Here is a 22,677-nt window from a genome sequence, read left to right on the forward strand (position 1 = left end):
AATAATTTTATCGCTGAAGCCAAGTCAGCATAGGTTTGCTACATTCCTTACAAAAGGCGCCAACAAGGCCGTAACATATACTATATAGAAATATTTTTCATACGAACCTTTAAGATGAATGATAACAAATCTCTTTTAATAAAATGTATTAAATAACAATAAAAATATAAATGTTTATATTTAAGAGTCATAAGGTTTTCATATTAAATCTAATTTTTCGAAAATTCTCACAATACATTTGAACTGGCGTTTTTCTTCATTTCTTTGAAGGGAAATATTTTTATTATAATCGATCTTTTAAATCATTCACAATCATTTTTATACTTCGACATTCGAAATTTTGGAAGGATCTGTTTATTATAGTGCATTAAAAATTATGTAAATATTTCTGAATATGAAGAGAAGCTTTAACATTTGAATTGAATTTTGATTGCATTTGCTGAAATTAAGGATTGATTATTTAATTATTCTTAATAAATGCACAATTCATTTCATATAAAAAACATTTAGTTCTTTTTTATTAGCTTAAGATATTTTACTGTACTGTAGTTGCTCGATATTTTAAATATCGTTCAAAATCTTAAAGGCATTGTAACTTTAGGTATTTTATGCTAATATGTTTATGAAATCCTAAGGTAACAAAGGAATATATTAATAACTCGTTTTGGAAACACACATGAGTATGAGAATATTATGGAGAAAATATCTGAAAAGTGCAATTTAATAATGTGATTTTGAAAGTAACAAATGAAAAACACAAATTTTACAAAACATAACAACGATTATTTATTGAACAATTTCAAATGCAATAACTGAATAAAAATGATAATTATAAAAGATAAAAAAAAATACAAATTCGAATATTAAAAAAATAAGTGAGGTAATTCGAAATCAAAAAAACAAACGGATTTTCTCTAAATGAACAGATTTACATATTCAAGATATAAACAAGAGTTTTATCAAACTTTTAAGTCTGAAAGAAAAGAGAAATTTATCAGAAAATGAAATGAATGAAAGTAATCAATAATTGAACAAAAATACTTGAAACAGAAATCATTTTATTGACATTATAAACATCAGATTGCCTTCATTTTGAATCTTAATAAATTTTAATATTTCCTTTTAATGCCATTGGTATCAATTACCAATATTTTCTTTAGTAATAGCACCACGCAAAATTTCAAAACTTTTACTTTTAATTTCAATTTTTTAATATAATAGATATTTTTTTGAAATGGAATACAAAATTTTAAAAACATCTTTATTTCCCAGTACAAAATGGAGTCAATTCTAGCGTAGGTCATCAATTTAAAGTAACTAACACTTGGCAGTTAAAATAAAAAAAGAATCCATTGCTCATTGTGATGTTAAGGGCAAATGAAGATTAAAAGTTGCATAAAATTACATGATGTAAGTACAAAAGGAAAAAAAAAAAAAAAAAAACATCTCTGTGTTCTTTATTAACGTGTTAAGTTTTTACTGCAAAAAACATTAAAAACAATGAAAAGTCTATTTATTATTTAAACAGATATTAAAATTAATTCACATTTCTTAAATCATTTATTGAATTAGTTTGTTTTTTATAATAAAAAATATGTAGGAACTGTACAATTTATACACTGTACTTGGAAAAAGTTCTAACATTTGAAAGAACACGTCATGACGCATATTAATAAAATTAATTTGGAAGAATCAGTAATCTATCTTTTTAATAATTCAAGATTGTTAAAATAAAAGATAGAAAATGTTTAAATCTAAAAGAAGCAAGTACCTTTCTTTTCTGCTTTTTAATAATAGAAACCATTAATAACGTATCTTTTATTCAAAAATTTAGATAAAATATAAAAATAGAACTACAGTATAGTTTAAAATGCTGTTGTTCAGAGTTCCATACAGTGCAACGCTTATTTACGTGTAAAGATGATATGAACAACATTGTTTGAAGTGTAATTGTGACATCGCACGAATTTACTCCATCGATTTAGAGTGTAAAATATTTGATTTCTAAATCTTAAATTTTAGGAAGGCATAATTAATTATCAACAAATGTGATCAATTGAAATTATAATCCTTAAAATTAAAAATGAAAAAAAAAATTACATTATAGCGATCAAAACAAAAAAATTACTACATAAGTATATATAGAAAAATACTGAAAAAAATATTATAAATAAATACTACAGAGACGAAACATTGACAGCAAAGTGACACACGAAATATATAAAGCTTGGGAGATTAAAGAAAAGAATACACATTTACAGAAGGATATTATACCAATTTTTATTTTTATAATGTTTGCTTGAAAGCAAAATTACTCCATTAAGTATATTTTAATGGTTTGCTGTGATCATGATAAATAGTATCAGGGTTGCTGAAAATCATTCGAACAAGTGAGGTGGGATAGAATAAACTGTGTAATATATTTCTCAAAGATAAATTAAATTGACAACATCAGTAGCACACATATATTGCAAATTATTGTATGATATTAAATAATATTCTCAACATTATATAATAATGTTGAATAATACAAATGTCAGAATATTGTACAATATTGTTATTGTGCAATAACAGTAACTTCTGTGTAGGGATGACGAATATTTTAAGAGCGGTTATTACGTAACCAATATCATAATGTCACAAATACCAGTGATCAATACTTTTCAAAGAGGGGTGTGATACAAATCCTTGATACGATCTTACTGATGATATTTCGATTACAGGTTTTGGAGCACGATAGAAAGTAACAATCGATACGATATCACTGAAATATGCCGGAGCGGTGACTTCACTGGAAAGTAACAATCGATACGATCTGTCCAATGGAAGCTCTCGAAAGAAATCTGTGATTGGATTGAAAAGTGAACGGACCGGTTATTGGAATAATCGTATCATATCATTGAATTGCATATCACTGAAATTTATCGGAGCGGTGATTTCACCGGAAAGTGCGAAGTCACCGCTCCACTTTACGGGAGTGACCGATATTCGTATTTGATGATGCACTATTCCATACAGATCATTTTTAATTGCTCGTGACATGATTGACTTTGATTACATGTGCTCTGTTTACTGCTGGCGCCATCTCTTGGTAGAATATAGGACTAAAGTAAACGTTTTAAAGAAATGACATATATTTTTAACTCATCTTTTCCAGAAAATGGTTCACTCTAATAAATAAATTAAATAAATAGTTTTGAGAAAAAAAAATTTAAGAAGTAAGCTGAAACAGATAAATTAATTCAATCACACGTTACTTAAATTAGTAAATTAAGTATTAATTACAATTAATAAATTTTATATTTAATATTAAGTAATAATTTTTAATTAATAATATGATTGAAATAACAGATATTTGGAACGCATATTTAAAAATAACAATAGCAATATTATTTGTTATTCAAAAAATCGAGGATGTTATCCCAAACCAATATGTTTGCATAAACTCCATTGTAAAAATTAGGAAGTATATATTTGAAAATCGAATTAAGTGCTTTCATATAGAACATAGATGGTTATTTAGAATAGAAAATCTTGATGAAAATTATTCTTATATTTTTTTATTTGATCCACGAATGGAAACGGAAGTTAAAACCGGTAATTCACGAGCAATCCACGTCAAAACCACTCAGTTTTATAGAAGGCATGAGGTGGAGTAGAAGGCTGGATATTTAACTTGAGAGTCAATTTCCATCACTCCATGCCATTTAGAATAGACATGTAATGATATTGTGGAGCATTCTGTCCAAGCTTCACCAAGGAGGATGAAGTGAAGCAAGGATGATGTAGCCACTAACTATGGGCTATGAAAAATAGAATGGCATGAAATATCATTACGTTATTTGCTTGGAATGGAATGCTAAAGGATCTGCCTATTATTGACCCCTGCCTCACTCCAAATGAAATACCATCGCTACAGGAAGATAAACCTCATCCCCATGGCGTCTATCTATCCTATCTACAGACTTTGAACCAATTGTTGTACTTAAAGGATCAACCAATTTCACTACAATAAAGCTTTTAAAAGCTTTTGCAAAGCTTATCCGCCAAATCATCTTCGCATATGAGTCAAAATGAGTCGCAGAAACTTGGAATAAAGCAACTCAAGACCTATCATTATGCGTTGAAATAATATAAAAATCAATCAAATGCCATTGAAATCAATATTAATACCCCCCTTATATTGCAAGTTATAAACGTCAGGTTAATTATTATTGTATGAAAAAAGACGGGATATACAAACTTTTGTGATTGAGACTTAAAAGACTCATTGGGAAAGATTTTGAGAGACTACATTGTGAAGTTGACACTTTGAAGACATCCTACTTACTTGCTATAAATTTTACAAACAGCAAATAAAGAAACAATTTTGGGTTAATTGTTATAAAAGAAGAAATATTTAAGACAGCATAGTTTCTATTCTTTGGTGTCCCGATAAAAATTTATTTCTTGAAGCAATATTAACATTTTGGAATGATCAGTTGTGATGTCATAATTTAACCAGACTTGCTCAAAACTAAAAAAGGTCAAGAATTTCAAAAAAATAAATTTCATTATCCAAGAAATATTAGAAACGTTTATTCTTCTGAATCAATGATGGTATAAATACAAATAGGGCATAAAAATAGGCAACTTTCGTGGCTACAATTGAATTTAATCTCGTATCCTATTCTAATGAAGACAGTCTTCCAATACTTTTAAATATGTAAGCTTATTTTTGAGTTCCTTTTGTTCTTAAAGTATATCGACGAGATTAAAAGTATCACAGATGATAAACCACTTCTTTAAATTGATTATTTGAAATTTTGTGCACATTTTGTAGACCTTTGTACAAATGAAGTTTCCTTTTAATATATTGCGAAGAATTTAAATTTAATACATATTTCAATAATCCTTTTATGAAATATGTATTATATTTTATTATGTTTCAAAAACATTTAAGAAATACGCGGAATAACTAAAACAATTTTCACTTTGAAAATAGAAAACTCAAAATTTTCAAGTTGTTTTCAGTTTTCAAGTTTCTACTTTTTTTTTTTATTGTGGATAAGCCAAATCTGTGACGATATATTCAATTGGAGTCATATCAGAAATTTTGTAATGAAGATGATAATATCTTCTTATTTGCTAGGAATGCCAATAGATTATAAATCACTTGAAATAAATATTCATTATTAAATCCATCCATTCTATAGCAATCAATATTCATTTATAATACATAAAATTTCTAAAATATAAATGGCAACTATTTAATTCTGATCATAAGATGGATATAATAAAAAGCACTGAAGTTCATGGCTTTTTGGTTATAAATTATGATATCTTTATAAAGACAGGCTTAACTAATAAAGTGCAAAAAAAACGCAGAAAAAATTTACAAATTTCTTCCATGAAATTAAAGACAAATATACAAAACAGAACTTGAATCATGAGCATAAAATATATTTCAGTTCAACAAAACCATAAGTTCGTTGGGCTCGTGAGATGCAACACTTATATAAGGCAAAAGTTATTTACAAACTGTTATTTTCAAATACTGATCTTCAGTTGATCATAAGAAACAGAGCACAGGATAACATCATTCCAACAATCTGAAAGAAAAAAATTAATTTGCATCACTTTTTGCTAGTTATATATTGTTAATATTTGTTCATATAAAAATAGAATTTAAAAATTAGAAATAGAATAGAATAGAATAGAGAAAGAAAAAAGAAAAAAAAAGAAGAAGAATCGTATAAAAGAATAGAGTAAAGATGACATGGAGGAATTTTACTGCAATTATAAGAAGTTTTATTAATGGAATTTTTGGCGATATTGGGATGAACGAGGATAGAACCTGGGACCTTGTGGTTAGCAATCCAGTAACATAACCATTATACCAAAACGATCGTTCCGGTAGAAGAGTTGTTAACTGGCTTATATGCTATTCACCACAAATTATTTCAAATAAAAGCTCAACAATTATAATTACGATTGAAAAGATACTTCCCGGAATACGACAAATTATTACAATATTTTAAATTTGAAATATTGGAGCTGATAGAAAACAAAAATATATTAATTGGTCAGATCCACATATATTAATTCTTACATTGCTGCAAATAATAATAAAGCTTTTATAACAATTTTTGTCAGTAATATAAACTACTAAATGTTCAATACTAAAGTTATTCAATAAATAAAATTACACAATTGGCTTTAAAAAAACCCCAATATTATCAGCAATTCGAAGTTCATTTTTATTCCATATATTTCAAAAGTACGGATATTTAACTATGAGACGCATTTGTAATTGTAAAATGAAAGTAAAATCAAATCAGTACTGATATTCAACAATATTTTTGTTTTCTAGTACACAAAGTATGCATAGAGAGACTATAATTGTCAAAAATATCAATCTCGAGGGTTTATTAAACATCCACGCTCCAGACATTCCAGAATTAGAAAACATTTTTGTAATTATATATCTATAAGTGTACGCTAAATCAACGAAGGGCGTGTAAGACTATTAATATTTAGAATATAATCTTTATACTGAAATTAAAAAATTATTTTGTTTGCTCTGTATCATATTTTGGACCAAATTCGTTGAACATTATTGTTAGTTTACTTTAATATATGAGAAGACGATCAGGGGCGGATACAAAAAAAGGGAGGGAGAGGGTTATGACCCCTCGGCCAAGGATGACAGGATAGATTCAGCAAAACTGCTAAATTCATGCCAGAAGTTTATATTTCACAACTGTTGTATGTCAGTTCTATGAAAGGTGTTCTCTAGAATAAAACTTTTATTAGAGAATATGCGAGAAAGTTTTGGATAGACCACACCTACTGGTTTCAAACGCAGCCTTCCCCACAGAATCATCAACATTTATTGCTTGATCTTACTCACATAAAACTAACGATTTTTCAAAATTTCACCAAAAAGAAAATGTGAAATTTTCAGTTGCCTTGCAACGTCGAATCGACTCATTTTAAATATGTTTTTCATACCTCATAAAAATTACAATTTTGTCTTTAATATTCAGTTCCATTCTCTCTATTTTTTTTTACCTATTTTGATTTTGTAATTCAAACGCGGGAACTGTAATGATTTATGGCTGTTCAGATTTCAGTCCATACCTGGCAGCATAGCTGTCTTTTTAAACATCCAATCCAGACCGTTCTAGTCTAGATGAAAATATATGAATAGCATCCCATAGAAGGAATGATGGCCAAACGTTTCCTTACAAGAGGAGCATGAAATTCCAAGAATGTCAATCATTAACGCTGGTTGAAAATGAAAAATCGGTCAATTCTTTGCTTCGAAATTTATAATGTTAATATATGGAGATCGCATTTTGATGTACATTTGAATACGTCAGAGAATTTTAATAATATAAAGCAGATAATAACATCGACCGCGATCGCATTAAGCGGTGTCCATTATAGAGAAAACATTCAATTGTAAAAATGTCTTTTCCGTATATCTTTGTACATTAGTGTCTCCTCTGTACCATGTCCTTCAAATGGATGTATCTCAAAGAATGAAAAACACGATCAAAAGAGAAAAAAATCATATATTTGAATTTTTTTGTTATAATCATGAATTTCACAAACCAAAAATGAACAATAAGACTAAAAGTAATAACTTACCAACACACAAGATATTCCAATACCTATTCCTCCCAATATTAGAGCATGATTCTTTACGAACTCCTCCAGCTGTTCTGAACAGCCCTGAAATAAACATTTTTGATCAGTAAACTAACATACTAAGTTTAGATGAGAATGAATAGTTCTACTTTAAAATTCATAAATACGGTTAATAGATTTCGATTCTTTTCTTTGATCAAGATCATCAAACCGAATTCAAAAAGTTGGAAAAACTAGCCGGCCCACGAAATTATTTTGGTTATGCTATAGTTGAGTTTTAAAATCAGAGCTCAGGTTCCGCATTTTCCACTTCTTTTTCTATGATCCACGTTGGCTGGCAATTTACAAAAGCCTTCACGGCCTATTTCAACGAATATTTATTTTAAATAAGTTGTCAATTGTCTGTGTTGCATGATACAAAAGTTAAAAATTTAATATTGGCAACATTATAATTGCATCTGATACAATACAAGTACTAGTATATAATGACACAACCTTCGATATGGTGATCTGCAGTCTACTCAACTTGTTTCCAGAAACGTGGAAATAGTGGAATACCTGCATTAGTACCAATTCTATGATACTTCGGATGGAACAACCTGTTGATAAGAAGAATCTCTAGAAACAGTTTAATATCGAATGCCATGGGTAGTTCCTCCTTTTCAAATCAAAGCTCAGCCAGATGGACTCAAATATGGGTAGAACAAAACAAATTTGTCACGGATTGATACCGAATTGCTCCACAGATTCTTAAATCAAAAATCGTTTCATTCGAAACATCAGTAGAATTAGTGCTAATTGAGGTATTCTAATCACTGGAAACAACTTGTAAAGAAAACTGACGACTGAACATCGAAAGAGTCTAGAACTTAGAAGATTATACATTTTTTCAATCTGATGCAATTATATTGTTGCCATTGTTAAATTTCTAACTTTGTGAATTAAAAAATTGGTTTCTCAGGGTAACACTTTTAATTGTATCAAATATATACATTAAATAGGCCAATAAAGCATTATTACCTGTTTAGTTGGGGAGGACGAATTTTTGGACACATTGTGAAAATCGAAAAAATAATTACAAATGCTTTCTTACTATGTTTTTGCACAATGTTTCAACAAGTAAAATAATAGTATTAAAACGTATAATAAAACTTATGAAATACTTTGATCATTGTAGCACAAGATGGCATTAAAATATCACATTTAATAGCATTATGCAATAACAAATATGGTATGACAACTGCCACATGCTGTTTTTACTCTATTTTATTTTTTCATTTTATTATTAAAATTATATAAATCTAAGAAATATATGCTTTATTACTTGTGGAAAACTATCAAAACATCTGGTTATTTCTATCATTCGAGAGAAGTTGAATTATAAGAAGCAAAAATGGGGAAGGGGACAGAATTTTTACTTCTTCATATGCATTTCCAGCCGGATTTGCCTGGCAAGTTCTAAGAGAGGTGGGATCTTTGTCCTTGCAGCAAGTTTCGGGAACTTTTCTGTCCCTGTCTTTTTGAAATTCTTTGTTCTTCTTGCTCCAGATTTCATAACCTGGTTGAGAGTCCACAACGATTCCGCAGCACTTGAACTGCAAGAAGAATGATTTTAAATCATACTTTTATTAAAAGAAAAAAATGTATATAATAAAGTCTAAGTGACGTTAAATACCGTTAATGACGTTAAATAATAATCTATTTCAGTGACTTTTCTATTGTATTAATTAAATAATGATGATGATGTCGTGTCCGCGTTACCACGGAAAGGGGGTGCAGTAGCTTCTGAGGGTAAAGAGCCCTGAACACCCGAGGCAGAAGTCGGACTTCTAGCTCACATGAAGATGACACATTCACACACCTCACAGATAGAACACAGATGAAGAACAACCATGCCCGAACCAGGATTCGAACCCGAGACGCGTATATCACGGGGAAGATGCGCTACCCCTATGCAAGGACGCTGGCTAGTAATTCAATACTTTAAATAATAGAGTTAATATATAGGCCCGGGAAATTCGAAACATTAGTAGAATAATATTTTCACCCAAGTACCATTATGAGGGAAGCAAACAAACATCAAATTCCAACCATTACTTAGCCAGTCCATTTTTAAGTGGTTTTTATGTTAATTAAAAACTTCTGTAAATGATGGTAAGATATTCGGAATAGTAAAATCGTACCATTATTTCACTACTTGTTAAATCTAGAATTAAAATATTTATGTTACGACTCTTCAAAAAGCATCAAGCCGGCTCAAATCTAACAGAAGTGTACTCCAATTTGAAAAAAATTAGTACATTTTGTGAGCACAATAATAAAACAAGGGCAATATTTGCATTCTCGTACACGAAGTGTGAAGGGAGAAAATATTGTAATCACCAAAAAATACTCACACTTAATACTTAATAACTTAATACCACCGGCGGTACTAGATCAGGGGTGATCGTTCTCTGATTCAGGTCTAAATTACGATCTGTGGATGAGTGAATGAAATGCGTGAATGAAGTCCGCCCCGTAAAAAGGATTGTGACGTGTGTGTAGCTAAGTCGTTCTCTTGGCCGTAGATGGCGCTACTATAAAAAATCAAAAGACGTTCCCCCACTAGCTTAAAATCGCTGTCTTCGTTACAGCGGGCTTGTCCATGGCAAGTGCCATAAGAAACAACAACAAATACGAACAAAAGTTTGTGACGAGTCCCCACGCTTTAGAGCTTCCGAGATCCAAAGATGAAGATTTTGGAATTGCATCTGTCTGTGAACGAGATATCACAAAAACAGCCATACGAATAATATTTAGTAGTTGGTCTTTACATTAAGATAATAGATTGTAATATGTAGCTAAATCTTATATGAACAAAATATGGTTGCAGGAAGTCTGTCAGTCTATTGATGTGATGACTATAATCTATGTGAATATGATATTGAGGAATTTATGAGTTAAATGAATGAAATTTGGCTAATAGCTTTATCTCCAGAATTATTGATATGTAACAAATGTTGGAGCATTTGCCCATACGGAATAAGTCTAAAATGCAAACTCGATTTTCAACATCATAGGACAAAGCCAAATTCAAAGTTTGTTGTATCATGTTGTTTGCAAGAAAGTTCAAGACAGAATATTCCTAATGGTTGAATTTTACAATAGAAACAAGTGATCCTAATTTAGATCTAATTTTACTCACAAATTTAGCAATTGATGTGTAATTTATAAGCTGGAATGAGGGGGAGCGTTCATGAAGTGGTTATAAAATTAATATTCCCGTTTTATTTGTCCATTCTTTCCCTCCATTTATCAAAAAATATACTGACCACTTTTGAGGTGCTTAACCCAAATGTCCTTCAAGTCTTATTGTTCAGTTTTGCAATCTTTCACTTATATATAATATTAGGTGAGAAATTTTTAAATAAGTCTCAAATATCTTAAGGCTGCTGATAATATTGCTAGTAAAAGAGATCTCTATGGATACAGCCCTATCACTATGGATACACGTTTCGAAGATAAAGGTTTTTCGCTGAAGGAAAAATTTTTCCTCCGAGGTACCTAAATAATTTTAGGGATATTAAAGATTTAGTGGTCCTTTTTCTATGTGCAAAAAGTTGTTCAATTTTTTTTTAGTATTGAATCAAAAACTTTGACCTGGCCTCGCTGTCCTGCAGCGAAACTTCTGATCACCCCAATAAACCGTTCAGCATAAAGGTATGCATATATTATATACCATAGTATAAAGGCAAAATATAAGTGAAACAAATGTATAGTACAGTGAACAAAATAAGAATATCAAGCAGTATAAGAAATAAACAACAAGAAACAATAAGAAGGAGATAAGTAACATAAAAAGAAAAAAAAAGAAATAAATGAATTAAAAAAATTAGAAATTTAGTAAATACATGAATAAAATAAGAAGTAGAAATACATATGCAGTAGAAGATAATAAATAGTTTTAAAAACATTAAAATTAAGAGAGGAAAGTAATTTTAAGTCAAATAATAAAAGAAATTAGATTTAAACATAAAATAAATAAAAATTAATAAGCCAGAAGAGGAATGAGTGAATCTGATGCACTTGACTGAGTTCAGTTGTCATGGCTAGGTGAGCAATTTCTTTAGCGTATTTAAAGAATAACTATAAGATTTTTGGTGACTAAATTTCTTTTCAGGTTCTGAACAAAAGTTTTTTTTTTCCCAAAAAGTATATTTAATTTTTCCGGTTCCAAAAAATATATTTAATTGAATTTTTCATATTTCCACAGGCACATACAAAACTTTAAGGATAATTTTTTTTAAGAACAATATATATATTTAGTGAAATAAAAGAACATATATCTAAACCTCAAATCTAACCTTATTACATCAAATTTGTTCATATAACATCATGTCAAATTTTTGGAAAAAACATAACTTTTATTAGGGGGAATATGAACGCAAGAAATAATATCCACAAAAGCTTTATTATTACATAAGTTGAAAATCAAACATAATCTGAAGTTTTAATGCCTCGCTCAAGAACACTCAACAAATAAGAACAGTAAAACGTTAATTGATTTGAAACGAAAACAATATTCCTGACGAACAAACTGGTCACCAAAGGCGACTAGTTTCATAATTTAATTGATATAAATAAAAGGAAACTATGAGCATAGAATAAAAATGCCCGATTTCGTTGCTTACGTATTCTTGTACCGAATCCCAGGCGTCCGTGACGGCTGTTTCGTTCTTATATAAAGGAATGGACATGATCATTTCTTGATCCATTTGCTTTTCCACCTGTAAGAATAAAGTGAATTATAATTTCTAAAAAAAGGTACAAAACTATTGAAAATCCTCAATGATCAGATACAAGAAACCTAATGATTCATATATAATAAGTGAAATATAAAATATATTATTTCATATTAAAGATTCTCAGCTATTATCTGAATAATGACTAACACTATGAGAATAAAATCCTTTTTAGCACTTCAAATTTGGAAAGACTCAATAGTATTTAATATTATTTTTCCATTCTACTGAATTAATACTTCGAAAAATAATGCAGATATTGATTTAAATTCTTACCAAATATTCCCTTCAGTATGGCATGTACTTGAGTGTAGAAAAACTTTTTTGACTTAAATGAAAAAAAATATTTAAAATAAAAAATTATTAATATTAAAATTTAATTAGAATATTAAAATTTAATTTATTAATATTAAAATAAAAAATTTTTAAAAAATCAATCTTTTTTTAACATTTACTCCAAATATCATTAAATTATGTTAATGTTTAATGACTCCTTTTATAAGTTTGTTAATATAACGTTACTATTAAAAACATAACTTTGCCATTTTGTGATGTACTTATTTTTTATTATAACTTTACTATTTAAACCTTTTTTTGCAGATTAATAAAATTTTTATTTCAAATTAAAAAAAAAACAACAATATTTGAGTTTTTATTAAAGAGCATGCTTTCGATAGATCATATTTATTATACATCTGCATCTAAGTAAGCTTCGTGAATGTATTTCAAAAATTTGTAACTCTTCCTTTAAAAAGTAATTCATTATATAAAAAAACTTTTTGACAATAATTACGTATAGTTATTAAAACCATTCTTGTTTAGATTGCTTAACTATTACAGTAAACAATTAAATTTTTATAATAAACATATTTAATTGAATGACTGAAATAAATAAAAATTGCTAATAAAAATACTTTTTACTACTTTAATCTTTAATATGAAATGTTTCAACAAGTACTATTGCAATGTTTTAACTTACCTCATTTCTAAACACGTATCCCAGAATTCCACCAACCAGCATGACGATAAAAATCATGAACAATATGATGAAGAACTGGAAAAGAAATAGTTAAAAATAAGAAAACGGATTACCATGTAATAAGAAATTTGAATGATAGTTAGACCATAGTATTAACTAGCTGATCAATTATTAATTTGTAACAATCTATAAGCTAAATTCTTAAATCACTATTAAGATGCAATGTTTGTTTTTTTAAATTAAAATATTTTAAAACAAAACTAGTTGTTTCATACTTTAATAATATAAGATAAGCAAGCAATTTAGTTTGGCAAAAATCTCAATATGTTGCAAAAATTAGATTATTGCCGCATATGGCGACGAAAATCGACGATAAGTACTTGGAGAGTTAATGAAATATTTATTTTTTTAATTATTACGAAATACGCATTATAAAATATACAATGTATATTTTAAAACTACGTTGTGCAATGTATTGTACATTTTTATGTTTTTATTTGCACAATATTTGAATATAAATTAGGTTTCGATTAGACAGTCTTTGCGGAAAAAATACTGATATAGAAATACAAAACAGGAAAATAGTTACGGCTGGAATCTATCAGATTTACTGAATCTATCAAGTGAAAAAATAATTTGTTTGTCTTTTTGCCGACCGATTGAAAACAAACAAAATGACACTACATTTGTAATCTTGATGTCACACATTGAACTCATTGATTTAAATCGCTGAATCCAGATGCATGCGAAAGCGCAGAGAACAAGCAGTCAACTCTTGGATAGACTTAATTCAAAATTTGGTAAAAATCTACACTTTAGATGCATAGATGTTAAGATTTTGAATTATCTCATTTCTATGTATGCAAAAAAGCAAGTCGTCAGATGATCAATTCGTTGAAGGATTTTTGGTTTCAATCTGATACGGATATTCATTTTAGATGTTAAATCTGTGCACCAAATTTCATCTATCTAGCTCTTTGCGTTTTGTAGTTATTGAGCTCACTTATGCTCGAACAGCCTAATAGACTTTACTTCAAGGGATTTTCTTTCAAAATTTGATAAAAATACAAAAATTTGGTGAAGACATCATCTAGGTAATCATATCTATATAAATACGAGGGGTTTAAGTGATTTAGTCTATTCTTTCTTTGCAATAGTGATCGCATTGTGAGCAGTTGCGGGACTGTTGCGATTACACTGTTGCTTTAATTTCAGTAGCGATTTGTAATCTGCTTGTGTGCTATTAATTTCTAGAAGTGCTGTTCTTCGTGTACTCGGCTGTGTTTTACTGCCTGTGCCTCGTGTTTTCTCGTGGAATGAAATGTCATTTCTCATTATACAGCGTATTCAATTTCTTTTACCGTACATCCACTGCATGATTTTTTTAACAATATTATGGATGTACTGCAGATAATTCAATGCTCGAATAGTTCCGTTTTTCATTCAATATTTTCCTTTAGTATCCATTTATAGCTTTTGTATTTTCAAGTTAAAGTAACAGCTGATATACTCACTGTAAGTAGCATGCACTTGATTTCCTTGATAGCCCCGAAGCATCCGAGGAAGGAGATGATGGTGACGATCACTCCGGTGGCTATGAGTATGGCTGTCGCGCTCACGTACAGGTCCGTTCCCAATAGCCGCTCCATGAACGACTTGTCTGCGAAAGTCCATACTCCCACAGCGAATACTGAGATGCCGCATACCTAGAGAGGAAAATAGAGCAATATTACAAAATGATAATGATAACAATAAAAGGTTTCATCCCATGTAGTTCGTCTTCATAAGAGACCCCAAAAAAATTAATTCTTGAAACCAAAGTAGGAAAAAAATTGCTATTATTAATATAAAAACAAATTACTATCCTCAAAAATTGGTTACTAACAGCATAAAAAGTTTTTGATGTCAACTGTTTAAAATTGCAATAAGAATGGTTTCAAATAGTGAAATTTACTCTGACAAAAGATTGCTTAGGTGAGATTACTTGGTATAGAGTCAATGACCGATAAATAACACGTATTGATTGGGTTTATTTTTTAAACATCGTTCTTTATATGATCACACTGCACGTGTTTCAAGCCTACTGTAATTTGACACATTAGGATTGGGGTTCCATTAAAGTATATAATCAGAGTAAAAGTGAATAAATTTAATAAAAACAGATATAAAAAGCACTTATTAGTGTGCTAAAAAGTATATATATATATTTATTTCAAATACTTTCTACTTTTCGGTTTTTAATTTATAGTTGATTTTTATAAATGTTTTGAAATCAATTCTGTTTCAAATTCCCTATTGCGAGGTGCTACTGGTATAAATAAAATTTAGATACATTAATCGATTAACTGGTAATTAAATTCTGAAAATATTAAAATAGTCTATAATCATCAACAATACAAAAGGGTATAAAAATTTTAAAATTCTCGTACATCAGAAAATCGATTATAAAATTCAGCTTTTAGGAACATGGAAGAAATCAAGTTAAATATTAAAAGTGTGTAATATTCGTTCGTATGTAATATTCGAGCAAAAAGGTGGATTTTTTTTTATTATTTTAAAGATTTTCTTCCTTTTAATCACTAATTTTATAATTCTCAATTATAAATATTATGGAATTTTAAATTTTTATTTAATTTTTTAATTCACAACCAGACGGCGCTTTTAATACGGAATCAAAATTTTATGAAATTAATCGATTAACTGATAATTAAATTTTGAAAATATTAAAAAAAAACGTAACATCACTAATAATGCATTTATAAACAAAATTTCAAAATTCAAGTATACCAGTATACATTTCCGATCACATTGCTAAATCAGTTTAGCAAGATTTTGTAGCATAATTAGCCGCTTCATTATCATAAATTCCTAAACAAAACTCGGAAAAAAATATTGAATCACTTATTCTGAAGAAGCAGTAAAGCAGTCAATATTGACTGGATGCATTCGATTGTCGCTTGTGATATAGCGCCTCCAAAGCACTCGTGCTATCAATATATATGATGAAACTGCGCCAACTGGAAGGCAAAATCTCTTGAAGAACACAAGATGTTGCCACCAAGCAAATAAAGAGAGAGCATATTTTTGAATGATAAAGATCAGCAAACACAAAAAAAAATAATTCTAAAAATTATATAAATAACACAAAAGTCTTGTCGCAAGACTAACTCATTATGGAAATTTATATTCAAGTAAAAAAATCAAGCAAAGCAGCTTTGCACAACAGATTCAACTAGGATGCTTTATGAAGAAAAAATTTACATCCACGGCATTCTTTATCGTTTTGAATTATTATCAACATCAGTCATAAAACTACCAGTTACAGTGTAAAACGTTTTTATATACGTCACTGTCTCAAATATTAATACTTTAGTGATAATATATTTCAAATGAAAAATAAAAACGGGTAATATAATGAGCAGCTGTATTTCAAATGAATTAAGACATAGTAATTAAAGGTTATTTTAGAATTGTAAACGCCACCAATGACATCTGGAGCTATGCCATTGTTTAATATTAAACTGATAAGTTATTTTCTTTCATTAATTGAGGGAAAATAAATAAGACCGGTTGAAGGATAAATATCAATTCTGAAGGCTAAAAATTATCAATGATGTATTCTATCTAAAGAATCAGTTCACGTGTCAAAAACTATAAATAATGCTTTTAATTTTTTAAGTCTAATTTTACAGCTAGAAATCTGCAAACGATAGTTCATAATTCTATAATATTTCGAGTTTTTTTTTCTTTTTTTTTTTTTTTGTGTGTGTGTGTGTGTGAAACAGATTTCACAAAATTATTCCATATTTATTGGAAATACATGAAGTACTTTATATTGAATTATTAGCAATAAAAAAATTAAAATTTCCTTCATTTTTTTTCTAATAAAATTCATTCATTAATTAGAAGATGAAGCAAGAAGATACAAAGAATAATAAACAATTTATTTAAAATATTACAAATGAAACATTAGTTTTAAAAGGACCTGTTCAAGGCATTGACTTTCACAATTCTTACAGCGTAATGTCGTTACGACCTGTTCATTGATGAATGGGAGGCCATTGGATGACTCAGTCTTGAAACCTGTTCTTTAGCTTCTAGATGTAATTATAGGAACAATCATTTCTTTCGAAATGCATTACTAATCGGATGCTTCCAATAACACACGATTTGTAGTTGCAAAACATTCAAAAATAACCTTCATCTGTTATTTGTAGAAATTATTATAACTGACTAAAATAATGTCCGTTCTTTTCTTGCATCTCGTAAAGAGGAAACCATATAATTTCTATTATTTAAATCCATATACATATTTTGTTTTTGAGACATATTTTCCAGTCACTTTCTGCAAGAAATCGGATTTTTAAATGCTGATTATCAACTTTCAGATTCTTGGCTAATCATTTACTTAGTAGTTCGTATAGTATACTTAGTGTTGTTTCTATGAAATTGCTATTGCACTTAGATTACTATATTTCTCAGCAGTAGGCGTACAACAGTATACAAAATTTTCATTGGTGAGGATAGTAAAATTCTTAATAAATTTTTAATAATTTTAAATTTCTTTATTCTAAAAGAACTGAACAGAAAATTTGTCTGTGGTTAAGCATATTTTATATACAAGAAACATTTCGTCATTAATTATTATGAAAAAAATTGCAATTGACAACTTGATAAGAATATGGTCGCTTTCACAGAAAGAATAAACACAGGCATTTAATTTTTGGCCAGAATGTCTTACACGCTTTGAGAGTTATATTGCAAATCACATTTTAATTGAATATCCTACTTTTAATTCTCATCGTGTTCGCTTTTTTTTTTTTCATTCATTACAAGTTTGCAAGTCTTGGTTGGTTGAGAAATGTCGCCCGAATATTTTTAAGTTTTTAAAACCTATTAGCTTTTATATTTCTTTTTAGCACTTTTTAATTTCGTTTTATGTTAAACTTTTCTATATTAAGCTTTTAGAATTTTTGTTGCTTCATTTTAATCCTTCTTTTTTAGAATTATTGCTTCATTTTAAGTTTCTGGAATTTTAAAATGTAATATATTTATATGTAAGTTTTTAAAATTTCTTTTAGGAAGAAGTTATAATAATTCTTAATAAAATAAAGTGTATAAAGGACTTTTTTAAAGAATATTTTTAAAGCAAATTTAACAATAGCTTTTATTTCTAATTTTGGTAGCTATAATTTATTATGCAATATCAGAATATTGAAATATTTTAAAATTCACAAACTTCCGGATTATTCAACTGGATAAAGCAGCTCAACATTAGCGCTCAAAATGACAAAAAAGTCAACAAATCGACACGAAAATACTTCACAATTCTTTTTATTTACAGTAGGTGAGGAATGTAGATTAGATATGGAATTATGACTTAATAAGCAATAGATTTTGAGCATCAGTTTCGTTGGTTTACTTTCTTGCAAAAATGTCTTCTGGCTTTTTTGTGTGTGTTAAAATACCGTTTTTTTTTTTATTTCTCTTTTTTTTTTTGAGTGTGTATTAAACTTTTCTGTGTTAAGCATTTTCAAATTGCATTTTCTAACAATATTTTCAGATTAACAGTTTCAGATCATCTGAATTTGTTATAATAATTTACTATGCGATGTAAAATTTTCAAAAAAATACATTGACTATGCTGTTTTATTAACTTCATGTCAGATACATTACATTTTTAATATTTTTCATTGATATACATTTTAAAATAAAAATATTCGGGTGTTGTGATCAAATTATTTAATTGTGTAGAATTGTATTCAGCCTAAATCAATTGTAAATTATCAATCTAAAAATAACACAGGTCATAAAAAAAATTAGAAAGCACTTTCTCACTTACCAAAATAACGCAGTTTGCCAAGAAAAGTGCATATTTTATAACCTTTGCGAATCCTTCCACCATCCTTGGAAGCTGTAAAAAATTAAATAATTAATAAAATTCCTCCAGAAAAATAGATATCTATTTAAAAAATTCTTATAAATATATAACAATGCAAAAAAATTATCACTTAAAATTTTTAATCATTTTGAGTAACTCTTTTTAAGCTGAAACTACTGATTTCATAAATGGTTTTATATAATCTTCATCAAAACGAAAAAATAATTAAGATTATCATTTAATAACTAGAATATTTATTCTGACATAATTTTCATGGTTGGCAAATCGGGGCAACTGATTCCACCCTCTTCCTCATATACCCTCTAGATATCCGGGTTACACCAAAAGAAAATATCTGAATTCATTAGGGCTTGCACACATAGCGCGCCCTTATGATGAAATCGAATCTGCAGTCTGGAACCTTTCCAACTGGTTTCTGGTTCCTTTGTCTCTGTGGAGAATCTCGAATTTGCTACTGGTTACAAACCCCAGATTTGAATTTCCAAGAGTTTTTATACCTACTATGACGTTATAGCTTTTCACATTAATGGCAGAGATTGAAAAGTCAAATCGAACTTCCAACGTAAAGAAATTCTTGGTATAAAGTTTTGTCATCAAATGGGATGATAGAATAATTTACTTCAGAGGTTTGGTTTGGTTTAGTTATATTAACATCCCGTTTGAAGCAACACTAGGGCTATTTTGGGACGGACCTCGTAATTTTGAACCACGGTCAGATGACGAGGATGACACCTGATCTGGCACCCCCCTCTCCACACCACGCCACACCAGCAGGAGGACGTTTGGTCATGACGGATTTAACGTGCAACAGACCCCCTTACACGACGGTTCATCGGTGGAATCGGGTCTCGAACCTGAAACCCTCCGCTTCCGAGGTCGAGACCTTACCACCAGGCCACCGCGGCCCTAATTTACTTCAGAGAAGGAATTTTTAAATTTTTGTAGCAGTTGCATGACTATCTTCTCTTTTGGATAATAGATAGAGATGCCTGATTAGGTACGCATCCCGTAATGCACTGCGATTGTAATTAATGCGATAAGATGCTGTTCTGTTAAGGTGTGCGCTCGTTAATGTTTTGTCTTGCCTTTGTTTTGCTTGAAATGTGATCATTAAAGAAACATTCCTGAAAACATAAATCCTCTTGCTTCCATTGCACGCATTATAATTATCTTCATTCTGCCACATTTTTACGTTTCCTAAATCTTATTTCTGCCTAAAAACGTTTCAGAAATCACTCCTACAATAATATTTATCTTAAACAATATTCACGTGCTTTTGAGGAAATATAATATTAACAATTAAATTGTAGAAAATAAGCACACGCTCGTAGAAGATTATTTTAATATTTTGCTCCGAGGTCCAAAATCCTCCTCCAAATAAAGGTTCCGTACATTTTGAGGGAAATGTCATTAAGTTTCCACCATTTACATTTCCAAAATTCAGTTCTTAATTATTTTACTACAACTAGTTTTTATTACATATTTGATGATTAAATCTAGAGAATTCAATTATAAATACAAGTAAATAAAACAATTCTTACCAATTAATAGTCTTTCAAATTATCAATTGTAGTCAATCAATTATAGCCAATCATAATAGTACAATTTATTACGATTTGTGTTTAAATCATGTAAAATAATGATTTAAAAACAATACGATTTAAATACAAATAGGCAAATTTGGTTGCGCATTTGGAAATAAGAAAGTTGGCACTTTGCATACCATGCTTTAAAAAAATCTTCCTTTTTTATTTTCTTTAAGGAAAAGCTGTGCTCTAGTAGATTAAATTTAAATTTTGAAATTCTTTTTCAAAATTTTCAAAAACTTGGCTAGATCTGCAGAATATTACTTGAGAAATTAATACCTGCACTTCGAATCGGAATATCTGAACTTAATACGCCATTTTCAGAAAAGAAAAAAAAATTGGATCTATTTTAAGTGAGAAAATTGTGCTCTTTAATTTTAATAATTCAGTTTACTGCAATTAATATTTTATTTCATCAGAAATTAATTGGGGTTATGTTAGTTAAATTTTTTTACTTTTAATGAGTTAAAAAGTCTTCTTTTATCTTGATAAACTAAATCTTTCCAATGAAGCAGCACACTTCGAAAAATACGATCTACAGAATTTTGGCAACATCGTTGTAGTGATTGGATTTTGAAGCGTTAGGAAATAAACGTTCATAGATGGCGCTAGACCACTAGCGCTAGTGTAATTAAAAGAGTGATGTCATTCGAGTGTTGGCTCTTGGAGGAGAAGGAGTTACTGAGCAGAGTAACTCGAACGAATCTGAAATAAATCTGTTAAGTTTTCTATTTGCCTAATTTTTTCAAAGCACTCACGAACCAGCCACGACAGTCGTTTAATAATTTCTTCAACAGAAATCAAAAATCACTCGGAATGCCAAATTTAAAATATATTTAATTCTTGGTGCGCAAAAAAATTATCCTGAGGTTTACATAAACAACATAATAATGCAAATTTCTTATGGACATCGTATGAATATTTAATTAAAAATTTTTAGGGCATTGTGAGTCATAAGATTTGGCAAATTTTAAAGCACTGCAAGGTCAAACTCCGAAAATGATGTATCATATTGAGTGATATCATGAATTCGCATACATTGCAACTTAAAAAAGAATAGAAACATATTTTAAATTAGAATTAAATTACCTTTAGCTTTTAATAAAATAATTATGTCACTTATAATTTATGGATTTCTTCAATTCTATATTTTTAAATCACATTTTAATTCTTGAAAAAAAATAGTTTTTTCTTTTTATCGGTTGAATTCGACATAAGTTATAATATTTCAATCGATTGAAAATTTCACAAAAATGGTTCAAAGAAGAGAAATAATATTCAAAGATTAATTAGTTTAGCAGATTCATACGTTTTCTAAGATTTGTTTTATATCATAATTTCACTATCAATATAGATATGAAAATATTGTATGATCCATATTGTATGATATCAAAAATCACACAATATGGATTTTTTAATTATCATCAGCGGCAAATTTTTAACTTATGTTACAATATCGGTACTTTTAAGTAATTCCAACATCCACACAGAGCATGAAAAAATGACAAAGGAGCATTATTTAAAACGGAATAATTTGCACCATTAAATCCTTTAATTTCTGATGGCCATATTTATTACTTTTATTTAAAATATCGAATGAAAAAAATTCATTTTTACATACAGCAACGACAAAATTGTGGATACCTTTTTGTAAAAGCTCATTTTTGAAATTTGATTGATCAAAATAATAATTTTATTAAGAGAGAAATACCATACAGTTATATATCATTTAAAAAAATAGTTTAACCAAAAATTTAATAAAAACATTTTCATAATGATATTTGTATTGGAAGA

The 22,677-nt window shown here is 28.8% G+C and overlaps 1 protein-coding gene across 3 annotated transcripts in view; it reads right to left on the reverse strand.

Annotated features, from left to right (window-relative positions):
• Window positions 1-885: 885 nt before the first annotated feature.
• LOC129972572 (CD151 antigen-like) overlaps window positions 886-22,677 on the reverse strand; it is an 86,381-nt gene continuing 64,589 nt past the window's right edge. For all 3 annotated transcript variants that reach the window (XM_056086760.1, XM_056086758.1, XM_056086757.1), the window contains exons 2-8: window positions 19,238-19,309; window positions 14,910-15,101; window positions 13,396-13,470; window positions 12,306-12,401; window positions 9,054-9,230; window positions 7,636-7,719; window positions 886-5,591 (exon numbers count right to left, since the gene is read on the reverse strand). In XM_056086760.1, the coding sequence (XP_055942735.1) occupies window positions 5,544-5,591; window positions 7,636-7,719; window positions 9,054-9,230; window positions 12,306-12,401; window positions 13,396-13,470; window positions 14,910-15,101; window positions 19,238-19,300 (735 nt within the window). In that variant the 5' untranslated portion in view covers window positions 19,301-19,309 and the 3' untranslated portion in view covers window positions 886-5,543. The remainder of the gene's footprint in view (window positions 5,592-7,635; window positions 7,720-9,053; window positions 9,231-12,305; window positions 12,402-13,395; window positions 13,471-14,909; window positions 15,102-19,237; window positions 19,310-22,677) is intronic.

The sequence above is a fragment of the Argiope bruennichi genome, chromosome 6 (genome assembly GCF_947563725.1).
Source record: "Argiope bruennichi chromosome 6, qqArgBrue1.1, whole genome shotgun sequence".
Classification (NCBI taxonomy): domain Eukaryota; kingdom Metazoa; phylum Arthropoda; class Arachnida; order Araneae; family Araneidae; genus Argiope; species Argiope bruennichi.